This window comes from Symphodus melops (assembly GCF_947650265.1).
Source record: "Symphodus melops genome assembly, chromosome: 2".
In the NCBI taxonomy this organism is placed as follows: Eukaryota; Metazoa; Chordata; class Actinopteri; order Labriformes; family Labridae; genus Symphodus; species Symphodus melops.
This window is the reverse complement of record NC_136692.1, coordinates 14,930,031-14,951,072: the sequence shown is the minus strand read 5'-3', so window position 1 is coordinate 14,951,072 and position 21,042 is coordinate 14,930,031. Positions and strand designations below refer to the sequence as shown.

The following is a 21,042-nucleotide window of genomic DNA, read 5'->3' as shown; positions in this document are numbered from 1 at the left end:
CAAATGGCTGAAGTATTCCTTTAAATGTGCTTATTTGATATATGTCTTTGATGGTTTGAGGGTGTTTTTGGTATTAATTGGTGTGGAATATACTGTCACTTTGTATTTTAGCCGGGGATTAAGATATCTATGTTGAAAAACAAAGGTTGAAATTGGTCGTATTGCACTTTTACTCCGCCTATCACCAGCGAGTTGGACAGACATTTATTTTATTTAATTATTTGCGCTTCCAGCTGCATCGTCATCTCTGGTTATTTGAAGTTTATCCAAACAGTGAAACGTGTGACTCGATTTGCTTTCCAACATATCACCAAGCTGTGAGAAATCAAGGCTTTACCACGAAGATATAGAAGGTAAACAGGCGAATATCAAACTATTTTCACCAAGAATTTTCTTTCTTTCTTTATTTATTTATTTTTTTTTTAAATTTCACCTATTTTACCTAGGTTATTGGATAAAAATCTCGGATCATACCGTGTTTGTACTGTCCCACCCATTTTACTGAGCAACTATTATTTTCCTGAGCTCTGATTGGAAGACCTTACGTCACTCAAGCTGTGTAGCAAGTTTGGTTGAAGTCTGGCGGTTGTTGATGTGTAGCTGTCAGAAGTCAGATAACACCGAGGAGATCTAGCAGGTCAGCGTGGACGGCAGGTATAAAGCTGGTTTAATACGAGTTAATGCGATTAGTTTGACGAGAGAAGTATCTAACTGTCACATAGGTAGAAATGCTCGTTTCTAAACAAATGTCTTTTTGTTAATAGTGTGATCTGCTTGAGGCTTTTAGCTTTGGTATCATGCCATTGATTCAGCGTCTATGAACTCGTGAGCAGCATGAATGGAGCGACTTGTTCATCATTTATAAGAGGACCACACACACGTATTTAACAAAGAAGTTAAAAAAGGAAGCACAGAGTTTAGGTAAATCTAACCCGGGTTATTTACTTATCGGATAGCCTCAGAGGTAACGATGATAGTATTAGCTGTAACCTCACTAATTATTGCAGTTTGTCAATCCCTGAATCCAAGCACACATTTGATACTGTCAACAGACATCAGGTGTAATATCCGGCATATTGCACCTGTTGTTATTGTGTGGGGGTTTACATCCTGTCTTTGTGGTGTCATAAATCATTAATTGATGCTGAAAGTAATACTACAAGCTGCAAAACAGAGCAGCTAGGAAGATGTTCAGAGCTTACTATCTCTGCATGTGCTGCCTTAAAGATGAGTCTTATATCCTGGAGAAATAATAGATTATGCAAATGATTTTCTGCTCTCTCCCCAAGCTCTCTGTTCATTGTTTCAGGAGATCAAGATGCAATTCCTGGGCCGGCTGTTGGACACAGTGTCCTCTGTGTCAACCCTCTTCACCAACCCCTACAGGGTCCGGGATGTGCCGCTGGCAGAGTACGGTGGAGGAGGCAAAGTCCTGCTGAAAGAAGAGGGACGAATTCTCCTGTACAAAAACACCCAATGCCAGTCATGGGACTGTTTGCTTATGTGCCCTGAGACCCCTGCAATGACTTTGAGGTCAGTCTCTATCACATTAAAAACAGGAAGGATAATCATGTGATCTGTGTCATTTGTAACTGACCTTGGGTTGTACATAACATGTAGATTTAAGCGTTTTGGTACCATGATCCCCATCACATTTTCTCATTACTTTAAGACTTTTACTTTTCGTAGATCTAGTTTTGATCACTATTAATCCCAACAATTTACTAACAAAGAGGCGTAACAAAATCAAAGCCTTGTATCTTGAATGAATCAGTAAATCAAGCTACTGAAGCTAAGGATCAAATCTCACAACAGAACATGCTACCTGTAGGTAAAAGTTGTATGCATACCTTTAAAAATATAATAGAGTATATAGAGTATAACATAACTAACAAAAGAAGGACAACAACAAACATAGGAGTGAAGATAAATTTGGGGCGCCAGTGGCCTAGTGGTTAGTTTGCATGGCGCGCACCATGTACATAGGTTACAGTACTCATAGCGGATGGCCCTTTGACTATTAAATGAGTCAAATTGAGTCTGGATATTGTAAATGTGGATCCAAAGATTCTTCCTTTTTAAGATTGAGATGTTTGCCATTCTACCCTCGACTACCGCAGCTCTGTAGAATAATCTTTCCTAGTGGAGAAAAAGCTCATTTTGATTGCTTTCTATACAAGTGTGTCTCAGATTCCACTTCATTGTTCTCGTGAAATATGATAATGATAATTGCACCGTGTGCATCAGGCTGTTTCAGGTGCAGTCAGAGGAGGACGCCATGAACTGGTTTCCTCAATTTGCCCTCAAGCTGCGACCTTTCTATGAGACACTCCCTCTGAAGGCTGAGAACACGCAGCCAATCGTGGACTGCATCCGCAACCATCCGGACTGGAGCTCCGCCCACATTGCTGTGGAGACAGGCCTGAGGGAGTGCCTCAAACATAACCACGTCCAGAGGTAAAACGGGCAGTCATATTTTAGAAGAAAATACAATAGAGTAAGTCACTTCAGTGGTTCTGATGATCAACAACTATGTCAAATGTGGTTGATAATTTCTTGTGAAGTTTATCAGACATTAGTGCTAAGCGATACAGGTGAATGAAGAGTGGATTGTGTGCAAGCCTCATCTGCAGATGCATGAATTATAAAGCATTCAGAAAAAAGATCAGTACATAATAACCAGGCTTTAAAAACCCTTTTATCTCATTTGCTGGCTCTTATCCTACTAACTTGAGACAAGTAGCTCCACGGTAGTTTCTTAAGTTTTGTAAGGACAATAAATTCAGTATGTACGAACAAGGAAATAAATATATCATTACAGAACTTATAAGTGAAAGTAAAAGTAAAAAAAGAATTTTGACTTATTTTTATCAACTTACATGAAGAACATTGTTGTTTTTTCTTCATTACCAAAATCATTGCTTATAAAATTGAATGGGAGTTTTTTTTCCCCCCCTTAATCAGTCTATGGTGCTATGAATGGAATACAGTTCATTCCCTGAAAGAAGCAAGTAATACAAAAAAAAGCAGCTGTAAAACTGACGACATCCTCTTTTTGTCTCCAGTCAGATCAATGCCAGAGACGCTTCAGGTCAAACACCGCTGCACCTGGCGTGTGAAAAAGGCGACTCGGTGTGTGTGACAGAGCTGCTGGAGGAAAGCCAGGCTCGCACCGACATCAGAGACCGTAATGGAGAGACGCCAATGCATTGTGCCGCCAAGCAGGACTCTCCTGCCATCATTCAGGTGAGAGTCAGCAGACAGGAGCTCACAGTTACATTTTAACTCATCAAATAGTCAACTAAGTGGGGCGTTCAAAGTTATAAAAACATTCACATCCTCTAAACTGTGCACTAAACAAACACTCTCTCTCCCTCCATCTTCTTCTCCTCATTTAGGTCCTCTGCTCCCGGCTCTGCTCCGGTGTAAACGAGTTGAACAGTAGCGGGGAAACGCCGCTCCACGTTGCTAGTCGGTTAGGACGTGTGGAGTCCGTCAAAGCTCTCTTAGGGGGTGGAGCCAAGTGCGATGTCATTGGCAGCGCCGGCTACCCCATCCACTGTGCAATGAAGTACAGTGAGAAGGGGTGAGTAGTAGGGAAGACGAGAGATGAGCAGCAAGATGGATTTCTCTTTTCTGCTGTTGCTGGGACAAATCTTACTTCAAGCAGACATTATCGATGCGAACTGAAATATATCTGCACAGTCCTCAAAGATACCCTGCTTTTCTTTAACATAGACCTTGAGATCAATCCTATGATGTAAGGATAAGGATAATCTTTATTGATCCCCCAATGGGGGAAATTTGGGTGTCACAACATCTCCAAAAAACATTAAAAACAGGGAATATAAACAGCATCAATAGCCAAAAAGAGAAAATAAATTAAAAAAAACTTCAGAACTGCGGTTTATTGATTGTTTAAAAAAAAAAAAACACTGAGTAGAAATGAAAAAATACATTGGAGCTTCGAGGTCAAATAATGTCACACAACTTTACATGTGAAACATGAGTAACAATAAACTATTGCAATGTGTAAATAGGTCAGTATGCTATTACAAGTCAAACAATGTCTCTGAATTGTCATAATAATCGTGTCAACTGGGGACCTGCTGACTTAGGTAAATTTAAGTTTCCACAAAGTTAGGATAGTGTAAGAAATGAAAGGCTTTTTGCTGAAGGCAGGAAGAGCGACACTGAGACCGACCGAAGAGCCTATGCAGGGTTTTAAAGAGGTATTAAATGGTGACTTTAAAAAAACACGTATAATAAATAATTCATTCTTTGTTGTATGCCTGCCTTTCAGCTGTGTGGAGGAGATCCTCAAAGCAGACCAAGGCCAGCTCCAGGCTGAGGACTCTGTGTATGGAGGGACACCTCTCCACTGGGCCAAAACAGCAGAGGTGAAAAGGATCACATCATGTGTGTGATCAAAAATCCATAATGAGACTTTTCATTGACCGCACATGTTTGAATTATTATTGTAAACATCCGGGGACGATGTCCAACTTGTACAACTTGATGTGATAACGATTATGACAAGTCGGAGATTGAGCAACAGTGCTAGTTTCCTCTCATTGGATTGCCCTTGGCTCTCAAACGAAGATATTCATGTTGCTTGTCAGATAATGTTTCAGGAGGAAATATGATGCAGATGTTCAGATACATTCTTTTCTCTCTCTTGACCAGATGTGTCGTTTGCTGCTTGAACACGGCTGTGCAGTGAACTATCTCAGTAAGACCGGAGAGAGCGCCCTTCACATCTTGACCAAGAAGGGACGCTTTGAGGCGGCCATGGTGCTGCTCACGCACGGAGCCAACGCCAACCTGAAGGGTCAGAATGGAAACACAGCTCTGCACCTAGCTATGAAGGTGTGTGGACAGAATAGAATCCCTGATTCTAATTCCCAAGATGAAAGCTTTCATTTTGTACATGTAGCCAAAATGCTTGTGTTGGCATTCTCAGAAAATATTGTTCTTTTGTAGCATTTGAAATACATCAAATTGAAATGTAAAGGCACATTTTCAATGTATTTAAAATGAATGTTCTAAATGTCTCAACATATATCCTATGTTTTCTTGTTTTTTTTGCAGTAGAGATACACACTAACTGCTTAAAAAAGATCACAGCAGCCTTTTTTTTTTCTTCCCCCTCCTTTCTTTAGATGGACCACATGGAGTTGATCAAAGCCTTGATTGTGTTCGGGGCTGATGTTGAAATTCACAACGACCTGGGAGAAACACCAGGACTCATCGCTGCTCGCACGAGCAAAGGTGAGAGAGAGAGAGAGAGAGAGAGAGAGAGAGAGAACTTCAAACAGTGAGGTGAAAAGTTGAGAGGTAGGGAAGGAGAGGAGTTGCACAGAATGTGAATTGAAGAACTAAAAAGAGGAGGAAAACCGGTGAAGCAGCCTTATATACTCAAACTAACAGGCGGGTTTATGAAAACACCTTCCAGTCTTTTATCCTGCACATACATCTAATGTCTAATTATAGAGTAGTGAACTAATGCATGGAAATGGTTGGATTTGTAATGAGTGATTCACAAAATAAAGTTTGTGCACATTCATTTAAATAGATGATGTTCTTGCTGGACATATTTGTTGTTTGAGATGATTTGACATCAGGCACTCGATGCTCTGAGGCAGATGGTGATAAAGCGAGTGTGCTGCCATGTATTGATTCTAAAAATGCATGATGATGGCTAACAGCTTGCTTATGTTCTTGCTCTCTCTCTCTCTCTCTCTCTCTCTCTCTCTCTCTATTCCTCATCCTCTCCCTCCTTCTATCTCTACATCTTTAAATACTATTTTCTTTCTGTCTGATATTTTCTCTCGTGTGCATGCATGTCTAACTGCACGTTTTTGTGTGTGTGTGTGTGTGTGTGTTAACATGAAAGGTCCTAATAGAAAGATACTGCTGGACATGCTGTGTAGTGTAGGGGTCCAGCGCTGCCTCCCACCTTCCCCCGGCAGTCCTCCCCCAGTCTCCTACACAGCCAAGCCTGCAGCCATAGGTAACAGTCCCGTCCCTCCTCCTGCCCTCTCGTAACTGTAGTTCTCTCCTTAATTTGATTGAGGTTTGTTTTTTTTCATCCAGTTATTATCTAAACTGGGAAGTTGTTCAATCAATCCACATTACTGTCTTTTTTCACTTTCTTACTGATCTCATTTAGAGCAGCTTGTTTTTTGTGCTAATGAGGCAGTAAGGGTTGGGCTAATGTAAATGCCGTTGTTGATCACAGAGGGGTTTACATTGTGAGCTTCTGTGACTAAAATAATTGTCATTCATTAAGAACATTTTTGTTGTCTAAAGTTGATCCAAACGGTCTGAAAGTGCTCTGTATAACTCTTCTCCTCAGCTTGTAGAAAACTAGTAGTTGCCCTTCCCTCTACTTTATCGGACGTTGAGCATGAATATGATGATGTGTGGGTCCAATAACTGTCATTGGCTGGCAGGGTTTGATGACATCATGTTCATGGGGGCTGCAGTCAGTGCAATGAGCAGAGGCACCACTGAAATAGATGGCACCAGAATGGAAGGAAAGAAGTAAGATTTTGTATTTTGTGTGTGTGTGTGTGTGTGTGTCTGTATATATATGTATGTACGAACAATAGTCATCATTTTTTAAATGTTGCACTTCTGGAGTCAATAAAACATTCTTTTTTTTAAAAATATGTTCCTCCTCTCTGAAGGATTGACAGACTGTTGTGTCTTGATGGTGGGGGTATAAAAGGCCTAGTGCTGATCCAGATGTTGATCGCTTTGGAGAGAGAGGCCGGGCGGCCAACCAGAGAGCTCTTCGACTGGGTGGCCGGTACCAGCACTGGAGGCATCCTGGCTCTCGCTATAATTCATGGTGAGTGCAATTTTTTATTTATTTATTTTTATCCCCATTTGATTTCGATGTAATGTTACGTTAAAAACAACATTGACTTTTATTCTTTTTGTAGGTAAGTCCATGGAGTACCTGCGCTGCCTCTACTTCAGGATGAAGGAGCAGGTGTTCAAGGGGTCACGACCTTATGAGTCAGCACCACTGGAGGACTTCCTGAAGAAAGAGTTTGGAGAGAACACCAAAATGACAGACGTCCAATACCCCAGGTTACTGTTTATGCCTCATGATGATATGTAGAGAACTGGACTCTAAGACAGAGAGTACTCACTAAAAATGGTGAAGAGCTTGTTAGCAAACTTAGAATTCAACACTTTGGCACCTCAAGGAAATATAAACCCATACCCAGAAAGACTTTTGTTCTGAATTTTCAGTGTGCAGCCAATGACTTGGACCATTAATAATTCAGCAGTTGAAAATGAACCAATTTTCTGTCATCCATTGCAAATCCTGGATTAAAGAGAATGCCAATATTTCACCCATTTTTTTAATGAAAAAAAAAAGCTACCTACATTTCATCCGTTCTACTCATACTTCTTTCTGCACAGAGTGATGGTGACCAGCGTTCTTGCAGACAGACATCCAGGCGAGCTGCACATCTTCAGGAACTACAACCCTCCCTCCATCCACAGAGTACCCCCGTATGACACCAGTGCCACATTCATGCCCCTCACCATCCCACAAGGTACTTGCACAGTCGTAGTGTTGTTGTTGTAGCTGATGGGTAGGGCAGTAACAAAAAAAAAAGAAACACTGGATGGACTTAAACTGTCCTCGAGTGAAGTTCTGGATTGTTTTCAGGAAACGAACTCTGAGAAGTGGGGCAAAGCTGTCCAGTCCTTCTGTGTTGTCTGAGTGTCAGCCGTGTTGTTGTTACAGGATGGGAGGATGAGGATGTATTGATAGTAGGATTCACAGAGGAGCCAGCCAGAAAGCGTAGGAAGGTGACAGATGAAGGTGTGTCTGTGTGGATAAATACCTTTTGAAGGGGGTTGATTCACAAAGGAGTTCAACACTTCATGAGTGACCTTTTTTTCATCTTTACAGAAATGACTGGACATTTTCTAAAAGACACGAAATACAATCACATCTATTACAAAACAACAATTTACAACACGGCCACACGGTGACTTCATGCTGATTTAGTATTTTCCAAAAATGTCCAACTTTTGTTTGAGTACAATTTCATTCATAAAATTGCTAATGGCTAATTCTTGCCAGTTGGATAAGTGTCAAAGTTCTGTGAGTTCTCTACAACCTGTATTCTTCAAGCCTGCACCCAGAATCAAAGTCTGATCAACTGTTTGACACCTTTCTAAAAACCTCAGTCTATGTCCCTGTCTTTACATCAGAACAACTTGTGTGGCGAGCGGCCCGCTCCAGTGGCGCTGCCCCAACCTACTTTCGACCAATGGGGCGCTTTCTGGACGGAGGACTGCTGGCTAACAATCCTACGCTGGACGCCATGTCAGAAATCCATCAGTACAATAAAGGCTTAAAAGCAGAGGTACCAACTACAGATTGTTTATCAGTTATACTGATAGAATGATACATACACTGCGTCCTCGATTAAGTTAACAATCATGTCTTCTGTTTTTGTATCTCTTCTTACATCTCCTCCCTCTCAGGGCAAAGAGAAGGACATCAAGAAGTTGGGTGTAGTGGTCTCCCTCGGTACAGGTGGGCAGCTTCCTTGAGTCCAAACATTATACTCATAACACTGCATTTTAAGCTTCATGTGAGTAAGCGGTACACACGGTGAAGCTCCTTTTTATTCTTTTCTGCTTACCACGACGGTTTTAGTTTTTAGTTTATACTGTCAATACATCCAATTACAAGCAGCATTAAAACAAAGGCAGAAGCAGTCGTTACAGCGTCAGACACTGTTGCTTCGTCCAGGATTTCCGTGTTCGTTCGCTGATATCGTCACTGTGTTTCCGTGTATCTCCAGGTAAACCTCCTCAGGTGGTGGTGACCTCTGTGGACGTCTTCCGGCCCTCTGGACCCCTGGAGCTGGCCAAGAGCTTCGTCGGAGCCAAAGAGCTGGGCAAGATGCTCGTGGACTGCGTGAGTTGGGCTCCGTTCCGAACTGCAACCAGTGTCTTCTGACAACACGTTGTTTGCCGGTTAAATCAATGAATGCTTCCCGCTCATCATAAAATTCTACAGCTATAAAACATGATATTTGTTTCAGTACGCATTAATTAAGAGCTGCCTCTGTTGCTCTTTGGAGTCTTTTAGTATTATTAATATGTCACGAGAACAACAGAATGCTAAAGGTTTTCATTTTTTTTAATCTAGTTCTACATAATCTATTTTTCCCTGACTGAACAGTGTACGGACTCTGATGGATGTGCAGTGGACAGAGCCAGTGCCTGGTGTGAAATGATCGACACAATCTACCACAGGTCAGCTGACTATGAATGTTCAAACGAAAAACCTTCTCAACTTCAAGGTGCACTATACATGTGGTCGGGAAATTTGAAAGTGTAACACTTCTGTGCTATATTTACACAAACTTTATTCAAAGGAATACATGGGTCCCTGGACACTGTTTGGAGCTAGAAGGCTGTCAGGACAGTTACAGTTTGACTGTTTCAGACCCACCACCACAACTTTTCATCCAGCTTTTTATCATCAAACAATGTTCCAAGGAAGAACATTTTCCTCCGAGAACAGTTTCAGTTATAAAACAGAATCTACACACTTCTCCAATTTTTATATTTCTCTGCCAAAACTACATAGTGCACCTTTAAAATGGTGCTTTCAAACAAATACAACCTTAGCCTTGATGTGTATTTTATAGCAGCAGTTCAAAAGTTGTCTCCATTCATACTACATTTACAAAGACACTAATGGAAGGTGGACAAGCATGGCCCTGTGTAAACAGGAAGCAGTCTGAAATAACTCTGGTTGTTTAGCTGCAGAAATAAAATGTGAACAAAAGCTCCTATGGTAAGAAGTAAGAACTCAAGTGTATTTGTAAGCACAGCGTTGACCACATTGAAATCAGGAAGCACTCATGAGTGTCTGTTCTTGAGGTTAGAAAAGGCCCGAGTGCTGTAGATGCTGGGCGTGATGGTAGCACAAGTTTGTGTTTGAGTTGTCTGCTCTCTGCGCCGACCCTGTCATCGTCAGCTTTTCAGACTCTATCAGTATGACTCACCTCTCATCGTCTCTTATATTCTGAGCCGTTCACCATGTTGATTTTGTTTTTGACAGATTGAGCCCCCAGTTGTCTCAGGAGGTCATGCTTGATGAGGTGAGTGACGCGGTCCTGGTGGACATGCTGTGGGACACCCAGATGTACCTGTACGAGAAGAGGGAAAACCTCCAAACTCTGGCAAAGCTGTTGCTGAACAATTGAAAGCACAAAAACAAACGAATAGACTGCGTAGATGTGACGATGGAAGCATGAGAGGATGGAGAATACGAGTGAATCGGAGAGATCCATGTGTAGTCAAAAGCAGGAATGTTTGACAGAGAGGCACAAAGATTCATGAGCCATGTTTGATTCAAGACTGTAACATCTGTGTGGGTGTGCTCTTTCTGTAAACTCTTTCAGGTGACAACACCACGTTGAGTTTCACTTTTAAGTCAACATGACAGTAGCAAAAATGTTAAACAATACGTACATAAAAACGGGCACATGAAGCAACAGACATGTGTAACCTTATCACTGACTACTTTACTATCATTTTTGAAGAAGTTTACTGTTTGAACATCAACTGTTGAAGGACACAGAAGAGCTTTCAAAAGTCATGTTGGAGGAAGTGGTTTCAACCAAATCAGAACAAAAGTAGCCCAGGCTGACTGTAGCTGCTAGATGTCACACCTCCCCCTCCTCATTTGAACTTTTCTTGTTCTTTCTTCAACAAGTAGCGACAGAGGCACTTCATGAAATAATATATAAACTGACATTTTCTGTTCGGCCATGTGATTAAAGGGACTCTGCAGCATCATGTAGAACAGCTTGGAGGATAAATGACAGACCATGCTGCCTTATGTGTCTGGGACCAGAATTTGTACTCCTTCCTGTCTCGTACTCTCCTGCACACATTGTCATGCCTCACTTTCTAAGTTATTCATACTGACTGAATCACAATGTTTGACTTCACACCCACTGATAACTTACTTGCACGCTGTACACTGTTCTAACCAATCATTGTCTCTGCGTCAAAATGTTTGTTGGCACTCTTCTGTAACATGCACTGTTAAAACTGGGCTTTAATCTGAGACTTGAAATGTCACATTACTTGAAAGACAAAGAATCAGAAGTTCATTGCTACTTGCACAATATAAACTGGAGGTTGCAAATAATTCAATGTGTGTTTTTATTTTTATTTTGCTTAATTATTGAAGTGTATAGCCTACTGGTAACACAATAAAATATATTCATCTGGACTGAAGTTTTAAATGGCTTGTATATTTCTTTGTTGCAGCAGCAGTCACACTCTTGTTTAATTATTTGAGTTATTTAATTCCTACGTGGTCTGACTACCTCCTCATATATTTATTTATTCATCATCTGTGGCTATTTAACAATTTGGAATCAGCTATAAATAAGTGAAGTTTATCCAACGGTGCAGTTGAACTCACACTGCTTTAGCATTTTAATGGAGATATCATTAAACACAACACTTAGATACATGTAAAACACAACTAAAAACAGGGTTTTAGAGGAAATGAAATCGAAGATAAGATGGAAAAAGGAGTCAGAACTTCCCCTAACTGAGATCACTCGAAAAGGTTGAGGAATATAATTTACGTAAAAAGAGATGGTCGCTTTGAATACTCGACATAAGTTTACGTGTTAATGCAGTAGGTATTTATTGCATTCAATCTACTGAGCATTTTTCTAAATTGAATTGCGTTTTCACAAATGTATTTTTGTAATCAGAACAACTAAATGGACCTGGTCTGACTTCCTGTTACTAACAGTGGATATCCAATCAGCAAGCTCAAGTGTGCTTCTGAGGTGTCATTCAAATGCTGGATGTCTTCCTGCTTATCAAGGTAAGCTGATGTGCTGCAAACAAAATCTTCTTGTTTGGTTTTATGACGGATGGCTTCCATAAGCATTACTGCCCTCTAATGGATGCTAAGGGTTTTTTAAAATATGTTATATTATATATCATAATATATTCATAGTCGACCCAAAGTGCTCCCCTCTCCTTTAATTATCCATTCTGTAACTCAGACACAATTGTCTTGAGTCCCTCCCTCAGTCCTCTCCAGTGATGTCAGTAACATCCAGGAACCTTCTGGCAGCATCTAACCTCTTAATACTAATCTTAACCTATTCTGACTTTTCTTGAAATCCACAGCACAATTTATCACAGTGGCAATTACTTGTTAATCCAAAAAACAGACAAAATGTAAATGATTCCCTTTAACAATGTAAAAGGCTGAAGGGGGAACATTTGAATTGACAAATGTGTACTCAAGTTTAAATCACTCCCAACCTTCCCTCTTGTCCTCTAGAGGGAGCTAAATTACAGCACATGTCAACAGGTACAGGATTTTTCTACAGGAAGTCTGTTGTATGTATTCGGTTACATTTTCAATTGTCACTGTTTTGCTGATGTGATGCTGTTAAGGGAAACAGGACAGGACCTCCCTGTTTGTAAAGTGAAGTAACAATTTTGACACAGCTATAAATCGATCGATTGATTGTATCTCTGCTAACAGTTTAGTGAATAGAGAAAATTCAACAGTGTTCTGTAAATGTTTGGTATTCATGTGTGCCGTGTGCAGGATAATGCATGACTTAATGAATCAATCCACAATCAACACCTGACCATGGTTGTGCTTTATTGTCTATTGCCTATTCATACCAGAGAGTAAAAAACAGGAAACCTCCTCCAATGTGTGTGTGTGTGTGTGTGTGTGTGTGTGTGTGTGTGTGTGTGTGTGTGTGTGTGTGTGTGTGCACGTGTGTGCGTGCAGTGACCATGAAACTTGCTGTATGAAGATGACCTACTTTTTTATACTCAAACATTTTTGTATCATTTCATTTATATTATAATTACAATAGTTTATTTATTTAAGTGTATCCTTATTTATAAACAATGAGTTAAATTTGGACATCCGTCAAAAATGGTGAACATTTTCATTTGGTATTTTATTGTGTTTGGTGAAATAGCTTTGTAGTGCCACCTTAAAAAGTTCTGACAGGACACCTCTGCAGAATTATTTGCCTAAATATACACAATTTATTAGACATATTAGAAAGGAGGCCATTATGGTAAACATTTGCATTATCAATTCTTTAACATAATCCATCATTTATTGACCGAAAGTTGATCATCTTATTGAATTTCATTGGACTATTTTAACATCAAAGATAGAGGCAGATACTATTATAATCATTTGCTGGTAATTACAAAGTTACAGCAGCTACAACTGTAATCAAGAAGTTACATAGAAACATTGGACATAAGACAACACTGATTGGATAACCACAACAATGGGCAAATGTCTGTCAATGATTAAAATACAGGCAGAAAATGAGAATGAGGAAAACGGATCACAGCTCTTAATGCAGATTAGCAGTGGCAAAGCTGAAACATCATGTATGACCAGCTAGCCACCATAAGCCTGCTACTGTTTTGACATGACTCAAGTGTTTTAGCTCCAGTGAAACCCATTAGCTCGCCTGATAACCTCTAACAGCGCTGATGTGGGACAAGACAGAAGGGGATTCACTGTTTTCATTCTGCTCTGAATGTAACGACCAGACTGTGGATAAACCTGGAGCCTTTGTAATACTATTAATAGACTGCCATGTGCCTTAGATCTGTTTAGCTATTGCTGTTATTATATACATGGATTACATTTAGTTAAGATCAATTCATCTTAATTTGAACCCCTTGAATCACACAAATGATTTACAACAGACTTCAGTTTGAGTCCTCTAGAACAAACCCCAGGTTGTTGACTTATTTTAAGCAGTTGGTTTATTTTTAGAACATTTAATGTACAAAAATGTTATAACATTGGATCACTAGTCTCATGTTAGTAACACATCTAAGTACAGTATAAGGCAAATATGAAACATTAGCTGGATTACTTACCATAAAAACCTCAAATTAAAATTCTGGGCTTTTATTGGCTCCACTCTATGAACTCTTTGCTTTTTTATTGGGATAGGCGTCAACTACATAGTCATTATTTGAGTTAAGCCAAGCTGGCTTATTGAGAAGAACAGAGTGAAAACATGTTGGCAGAATAGATTTGAAGTTGAGTGCAGAAAAGATCATTCTATGACTATGGGTTATAGGTTACAGTTCATTTATAAAGTGGAATTATTCTGTTTTCACTGAATACTGCTTTTACTATAGTGTCTGTGTCAATCCAGTCGAGGCAATTTTCCAAGCAGCTCTCAGTGCCAAACACTACCAGACAGATTAATAAGACAAAACAGTAATTGTTCCTTTAATACCAAGGCCAATCCTCATCAGTCTTTATAACTTTTCCCTCTGTGGTTCTCCCTCCTCCCACTCATGTTCAGCCTCTCCAGCTCAGGCTTGTCGAACATTTGTCTCTGTCTTCTACAGCCTTTTAATGACTTGTCTGCAGAGATATGAAGGATAGCAAAGATGGCTGAAGAAAAGGAGAACAGATCCAGGCTGCTTCATGTCTCAACACAAATGAGAGTCTCCTGTCTTCTTTGCCATCACATGCTGGCGAGTTGGCAAGCAGGTAATAACAACACTGTATAATAATTAACATATAAACACACACAAGTATGCTCTAGTTGTGCCCTCTGACTGCCAAAAAATGCAGTCAGAATAATACTGTCTCAGTCAATGCACTCAAAGTTAGCTGTATGCTTTCGAGCTTTAAACCGGAGTATGTATTAAACAGTACACAGTATGCCTGATAATCAACAATCAGCCTCATACTGCTCATTTGGCTTTGTCTGTCCTCCTAGTGACTGACGTTAATGAGACATCTGTTACTAAAGAGCCATAATGAGCATATAGGGACAAATGTTTTCTCACTTGGCGAGTGTAGATCTTATGATTGTGTCCCATGGTCCTTTTCAACAACTAGAATATTTCATTGAATAGTTTTTGATACCTGTGCACACATTATGCAATTGCAACTAAACTTGGTCAAGACATGCATCATAAATTTGAGTAATCAAACTTCCCCTAACTGAGTGTTAAGGAGCGTGGCATAAAATTCACTTTGTACAAATGGTAAATGGACAAAGCCTGTACTTTATAGATATTAACATACGCTACTGCACTGTAATTTTTTTTTAATGTGGCTTATTCTTTTTCAACGTTCTTTCTTTCATGTGATGATGTGATGTGATTGTGATGTGAGGAATTCTTAGCTTGTAATGCAAAGCACATTTCCGGGCAAACAGAGGTGTTTTGTGATTTTGTCTTAGAGATATTCAATACATGTAACAAAGAAAGCAGTAAAGAAGTTGTTTACATATTGGGTGTATGCGGTATGCTAGCAGAACGAACAACAGCCGGCCAAGTACAGTACTTGAAATGAAGGGTGGCTTAGTCGGAAGTCAGTTGTGTCTGGTTGTGGTTACATCTGACTAAGTTTTTTTTTTTTAAAGAAGGGAAGTGTGTTTATTATTTTACTTTGAAATACCAGTGTCCTACACGGATAGATGTTGAATTGATCCTGATATTAGAATACACACATTACAGAGCAACACCTTGGGAAAAAAATTCTCATCAACAAAAGTTGTCATTTTCTTGTTCTGTATTATTTATCATCACAGATCGATGGACCTTTTCAATGCAATAAAACATGTAAGACATGGCTATACACTTTAAAAACAAAAACAAAGTGATGTCTTTATTAGACGTGCCGAATGTATATACAAACTAGTCTGGTGGATTTTCCTCCATGGAAACATAAACATAGGAACAGCCTCCGTTTCTTTTCCACTCTGTCTTTCCTGCTGCTCATTAACAATCACACAAAGAGTCTGTGTCATCGCCCTGATTAGAGTTAATACGATGCTTCCTCCTTCATCTGGGCGCTATAGCGTGGCCTTCAGAGAGATGCCATGATGTCACCTGACTGTTTGTGTTACTGCTGCTTGTGTGTCAGTCACACAGGACAAACGCGACCTCTGCTCCTTCCCTCCATTACCCGTCTTTAGACAGCGCGGCATTGTTTCCGAGCCAAAATTACCACATCAGCAGCCCTCCAAATACACCCCACATCCTTCTCCTGCAACCCAACGACAATGAGGGAGAAATCCTTCTTTTGGACGAGGAGAGAGGGGGATTTCTTCTCTCTCCAGTTTCCCAGCGTGGTCATAACTGCCGTGAAAGCTTTACTAATTGGCCTCTTAATCTCTTGAAACAGCAGCGGGCTCGAGCGTCTGAGGGGGTGAGAGTGGTGTGAAATGAGAGTGATAGGTTAAGAGAGAGAGTTTGCTCAGAGTGGTTATCTTATCTGTCTTTAAGTGTGTGTAACTCTACATAAGAGTGGTCTCGTTTGTTTGTGTTTGTACAAATATTGTATGAGTTTCTACAGGTGTAAGAAAGTGCACTTGCAGTATGTTAACACACTTGTGTGCGTCTGTTACTATAGGTGCTAACCGATGCTCTGTTTTAATCCTGTAATGAGCGTGTGCGTGTCCTTGTGCACATTTTCAGGAGTGTTTGCGTGGTCACATGGGTTCACCAACACTTCCTGATGATTCATCGATGGAAAACACAATTAACTCCCTCACTGCCTCTCAATTATTTCCGCAGAGGAGATTTGAAGTCTCCCAACTGAGACGATTAACAATTGGGAGGATGAATCAAATGTTCCACTGGTCAAACCATCCAGCGGCGCCTGTTTTCACACTGGACATTCATAGTTCCCCAACAGCTGTCAGCTGTGCAAACTCTGCCAATCAAGTTTTTTTTTTTTTGGGTGGTTTTTTTTTGTTGTTTTTTTTTCCAGTTCTTTTTTTAAATATTCTCCCTATATCCCAGCTGTGTTGGTGTTTTACCGCGTGTTCATCACCTTATCACATAAATCAATTAGGAAACATCATTGAGGGAGGTGATAGAATTGGAGGAAGAGGAAAGGGGAAGAGGTGTTAACCTCTTTTTCTGCTGCAGCTGGCTGGAAGTAGGAGGTCATGCAGGGGACACACTAAAGACAATTAAAACCTAAACCAATTAGAAATCCATTTGGATAATAACATGCTGATTTTTTTAACCTTGTTTGAGAATGGAGTTAAAATCTTTAATACATTTCTAATCTTTTGATTTTAATACTTCTATGTCTGATAACAGATCCTAGTAACAAGTATAATCAAGTAGAAATGAATGATTGTATTAATAGGTTCATCAGTAAACATGATGTTGTTGCTAAAAAGTAATCATCGAGCACACAATGAGCAATACAGTGAGCCATTTTTCTGTTTTTTTTACTTGGACAAGAGCACTGTAAACACACTCTCAGGACACATTTCACGACATGATTTCATAACATTCAAACATATTGAACTCACTGCGGTGTTGATGGCATAGAGGTTATGTTATGCTCCATGTAGGCAATAGGCCTCCAAGCAGACGGCCTGGGTTCAAGTCTGATCTATGTCTCTTTATAGTTCCCTGTATCAGTCAATGGATTGTGGATCTTGTGCGTCATTATCTTGTTGCTTTGCCATGTGAACCTGACATTTATATATATATATATATAAAAAAAAGTTTATTGTCTTTACCATCTCACAACACAGAAGGTTAACAGATGTTAACAAGGGAACAGGAAGTACTCAGGCAGGATCAGTGCTTGGGTGTTTAGTCTCAAGGTCCAGACAAGAATGAAGAGATCTGTCGTTTCTAAACATTCCTCTGTTAAATTCACATTTAGATTTTTTTTTTGTTTTTGTTTTAGTCATTCTTTGAATTCAGTGTATTTTGAGCAATACTATAGAAATCTGCAAAAATGACTTTTTTTCAATTTGCACAATTTATGTGCTCTTTAACAGGAAAACCAATGCCACGTCACAGCCACTCCTGTGATCTGCTCTGTACACAAGAGCCTTGCTTGGGGACAAACCAGCAGTGGTTGTTCTTGATGGACAGAGTGTCTCTCATTTACTGTCCCCAACACAAGACTTAACCTCGTAGTGCCAGACCAGGAGCTCTGTCTCTGAGCAAGTGATCCTGTGTCCTCCAGATTGTTTGGGAATACAGGAAGTAAATGTGCTTCATTAAAGATTTTGAGAGAGAAGTGTTAGTGACCGAGCCAAAGGGCAGACAAGATTAAATCATTCACCTCTAAAATGCTAAATAATGTCTCAGCCAAGTTCTACTATAAAGTATAGTTACATGAATAAAGGACTATTTTGAGAAATGTCATATAAAACTACAGTTGACTGTATGGACATCATCTGGTGTCAACCTTCAGTAAATTTCCAAACTATGTAATTAAGCTTGCATTTATTCTTCTAGCCTGGTACTCTTCCTCCTGTTTTGAAGTAGAATTGTGCTTGTCTGCAGCCTCATGCTCACTGACATAACATTGTGGGTCAATGTGATCACAGTATAGGGATTTGATTTAACTCAAACCTACCAAATCTTCAATTTCACTTTTGTAGTGTTTTTTTTTCTTTCTTGACGTTACAATATTTATTATAAATGACTTCTCCTTAAGTTATATGAAAAAAAGACATCCACCACATCTGTGGTACAAGTGGTATTCAAAGAAACATGCATTTTTTGGATTCAGTTAGAAAGCTTTTAAAACATGTATCTTAAATTTCACCAACATGAAGAAAAAAATGCAACTTTTATGGTGGTTTGCACTTATTGGCTGCTTTCCAGTTTCTATTTAATGCCAAGTAAATCTGATTCAGACTGGTGGGAGGTCCAGCACTTACTGTATGCCCCTTCCAGTTAAGCTGGCCTTCATGAGTATGTGTTCACACAGCACAAGGGCCCAGTGTTTTCCCTTTGCCAAACAGACCTAAATAAAGCATTCTCTCAGAGCCTTGTGGCCTGTGATGAACAGATGGGCGGGGTTGGTGATTTTTTTTTTTTTTTCTTCTTCTTTGGTGTGTGTGTGTGTGTTTGGGGAGGGGGGCATTTCATGTAGGTAAATGCCAGCATATTTGAGATGGTAATCCAGGATAAATCTGCAGTTGGCTGATGACCAAACAGTTATGTGTAGCACAATAGATTTGGGCAGGTGCCCAATAGTAGATTTACTCAGGGTTATACGGTGAAATCCATTCAAACTTTTTTTCCCTTAAAGGCCAGATTGTCGAGTAAAAGAGAATAAAAACTGTGCTAAAAATATTTTTCCACTCTGTGACTGGTTTTGTGGGGGGGGAAATGGGGATAGCCCTTAACCCGCACCCTTCTCGTAAAAGTTTTTATCCCCTGCTGGATTAACTTTTATTCGCTCTCTGTTTCTCAAACACTCTTTTTGTCTTATGTTACTGCTCAAATCTTCAACACCCTCCTCAAATCTGACTCATATTTTCATTTTTGTTTAATCCCATTGGTGCCATTCTCTTTTCCCATGGGAGAGCAGTTGCATTTGCGTGCCAAACTTTTCTGAAGTGCTGCTGCACAATATATCCAAAACTGTTTTTGGTTTGTACTTAATTTGGATGTTTCTGCTTCTAAAAAAAGAACTGTAAAAGTGAAAAAAGGTTTTATTAAATGTATTTGAAAAACTATCTACTCAATTTACGAAGAAGCGGGAAGAGACTTTAAAGAAAGCTGACATTAGCATTTATAGGACAAGTTTACCAACAAAAGGTTTTTATAGCTTTAAAGTCCTTTATGCACAAATAAGTAGTTATTGCAAGTAAATGGCCCTGTTGGCTGATGGTAAACTATACCACACTGCTTTTATTTGTTGTATCTTAAATAACAATGTGCCTGAAATTCGGCTTTTTTCCAACTCAAGAACAAACCACATTTAACTGATGGTACATCATCTATCTATCTATCTATCTATCTATCTATCTATCTATCTATCTATCTATCTATCTATCTATCTATCTATCTATCTATCTATCTATCTATCTGTCTGTCTATCTGTCTGTCTGTCTGTCTGTCTGTCTGTCTGTCTGTCTGGCTGTCTGTCTGTCTGTCTGTCCGTCTGTCCGTCCGTCCGTCCGTCCGTCCGTCCGTCCGTCCGTCCGTCCGTCCGTCCATCCATCCATCCATCCATCTACCCTGTTCTTTGTCTATGTCTGTGTTTGTGCATGTGTGTGTGTGTGTGTATGTGTGTGTGTGTGTGTGTGTGTGTGTGTGTGTGTGTGTGTGTGTGTGTGTAGGGTGAACTGAAGCCATTTAAGAAAGGTGGAGGCAGACAGAGGTGGATTTCTGATGGTATCAGCCTCTGTCAGGCTAAATTGGCTTTCATGGTGTTTTTGATACAGACAGCCAGGGACCCACAACTGTCTTATCTCTGCAATTTTTTTCTAAAGATTAACATTGTTGAGATCCCTTTGTGTGTGTTGTTGAGATTAAAAAATAACATGGTTTAATCACTCTGTGTGTGTATATGTACATGGGGAAATTAAGACAGACCAAGGGAGACTAAATGTGTATGTGCATGTTTGAATGCTTGAGGCTGGATTTCCAGATTCCAGCGCTGCTTTGTGAAGCTTTAGCTCTGGAAGTCTTTCACATTCCCTCAGCAATTTCCTTTAAAACTCAAAGGGTATATGGCTATGGTCGCTCCTGATCTTTTGATGTTTCACCATAACTCGGAAACTGTTTTTTACTCAAACAAACAGGCACGTCTTACAGGTTTATCATGTCTCCCTCAAAATTGGTTTGTAATAGTGAGACTATCCACATAATACCTCGAAAAGCTCAAAGGTCTGCCTAATGCTGCTGCCATGGCCACACATTGCTTGTGATGAAACAGGAAGTCATTTTTTGAGTAGCTTAAAATGATTGTACAGCCATGAAACTTGGGACACATGAGCCCAGTGAGACAGTGACACATTTTATATGTCTACTAAAAAACCCTCTTGGAAGCAATATCGTAAAGTGAACAGGGAATCCGCCATTTTCATTTAAAGGTCAAAACAGGGCTCGCCGTGGAACAGAACTCTGCTGTAACTCAAAACTAAATGGGTCCAAACTGAGTCATACATCACCTGCTACACATATCTACATGCCAATAATGTAGTGCCA

General features: G+C 39.9%; 1 protein-coding gene across 4 annotated transcripts; it reads left to right on the top strand.

Annotated features, from left to right (window-relative positions):
* The first annotated feature begins 255 nt into the window (after window positions 1-255).
* On the top strand, window positions 256-11,301 carry pla2g6 (phospholipase A2, group VI (cytosolic, calcium-independent)). 4 transcript variants are annotated; one of them, XM_079337930.1, is made up of 19 exons: window positions 256-353; window positions 1,310-1,533; window positions 2,248-2,457; window positions 3,066-3,246; window positions 3,399-3,586; window positions 4,304-4,400; window positions 4,687-4,869; window positions 5,163-5,271; window positions 5,897-6,013; window positions 6,456-6,546; window positions 6,693-6,856; window positions 6,951-7,101; window positions 7,441-7,577; window positions 7,772-7,849; window positions 8,245-8,399; window positions 8,521-8,572; window positions 8,844-8,959; window positions 9,227-9,300; window positions 10,115-11,301. In XM_079337930.1, exons 2-19 carry the CDS (start codon window positions 1,319-1,321, stop codon window positions 10,257-10,259), a joined length of 2,463 nt encoding a protein of 820 aa, XP_079194056.1. In that variant the 5' UTR covers window positions 256-353; window positions 1,310-1,318; the 3' UTR covers window positions 10,260-11,301. The 4 variants fall into 4 exon arrangements, with proteins under 4 accessions (XP_079194056.1, XP_079194057.1, XP_079194055.1 ...); XM_079337931.1 differs by lacking the exon at window positions 256-353 and adding an exon at window positions 517-637; XM_079337929.1 differs by lacking the exon at window positions 256-353 and adding an exon at window positions 520-654.
* The last annotated feature ends 9,741 nt before the right edge of the window (window positions 11,302-21,042 follow it).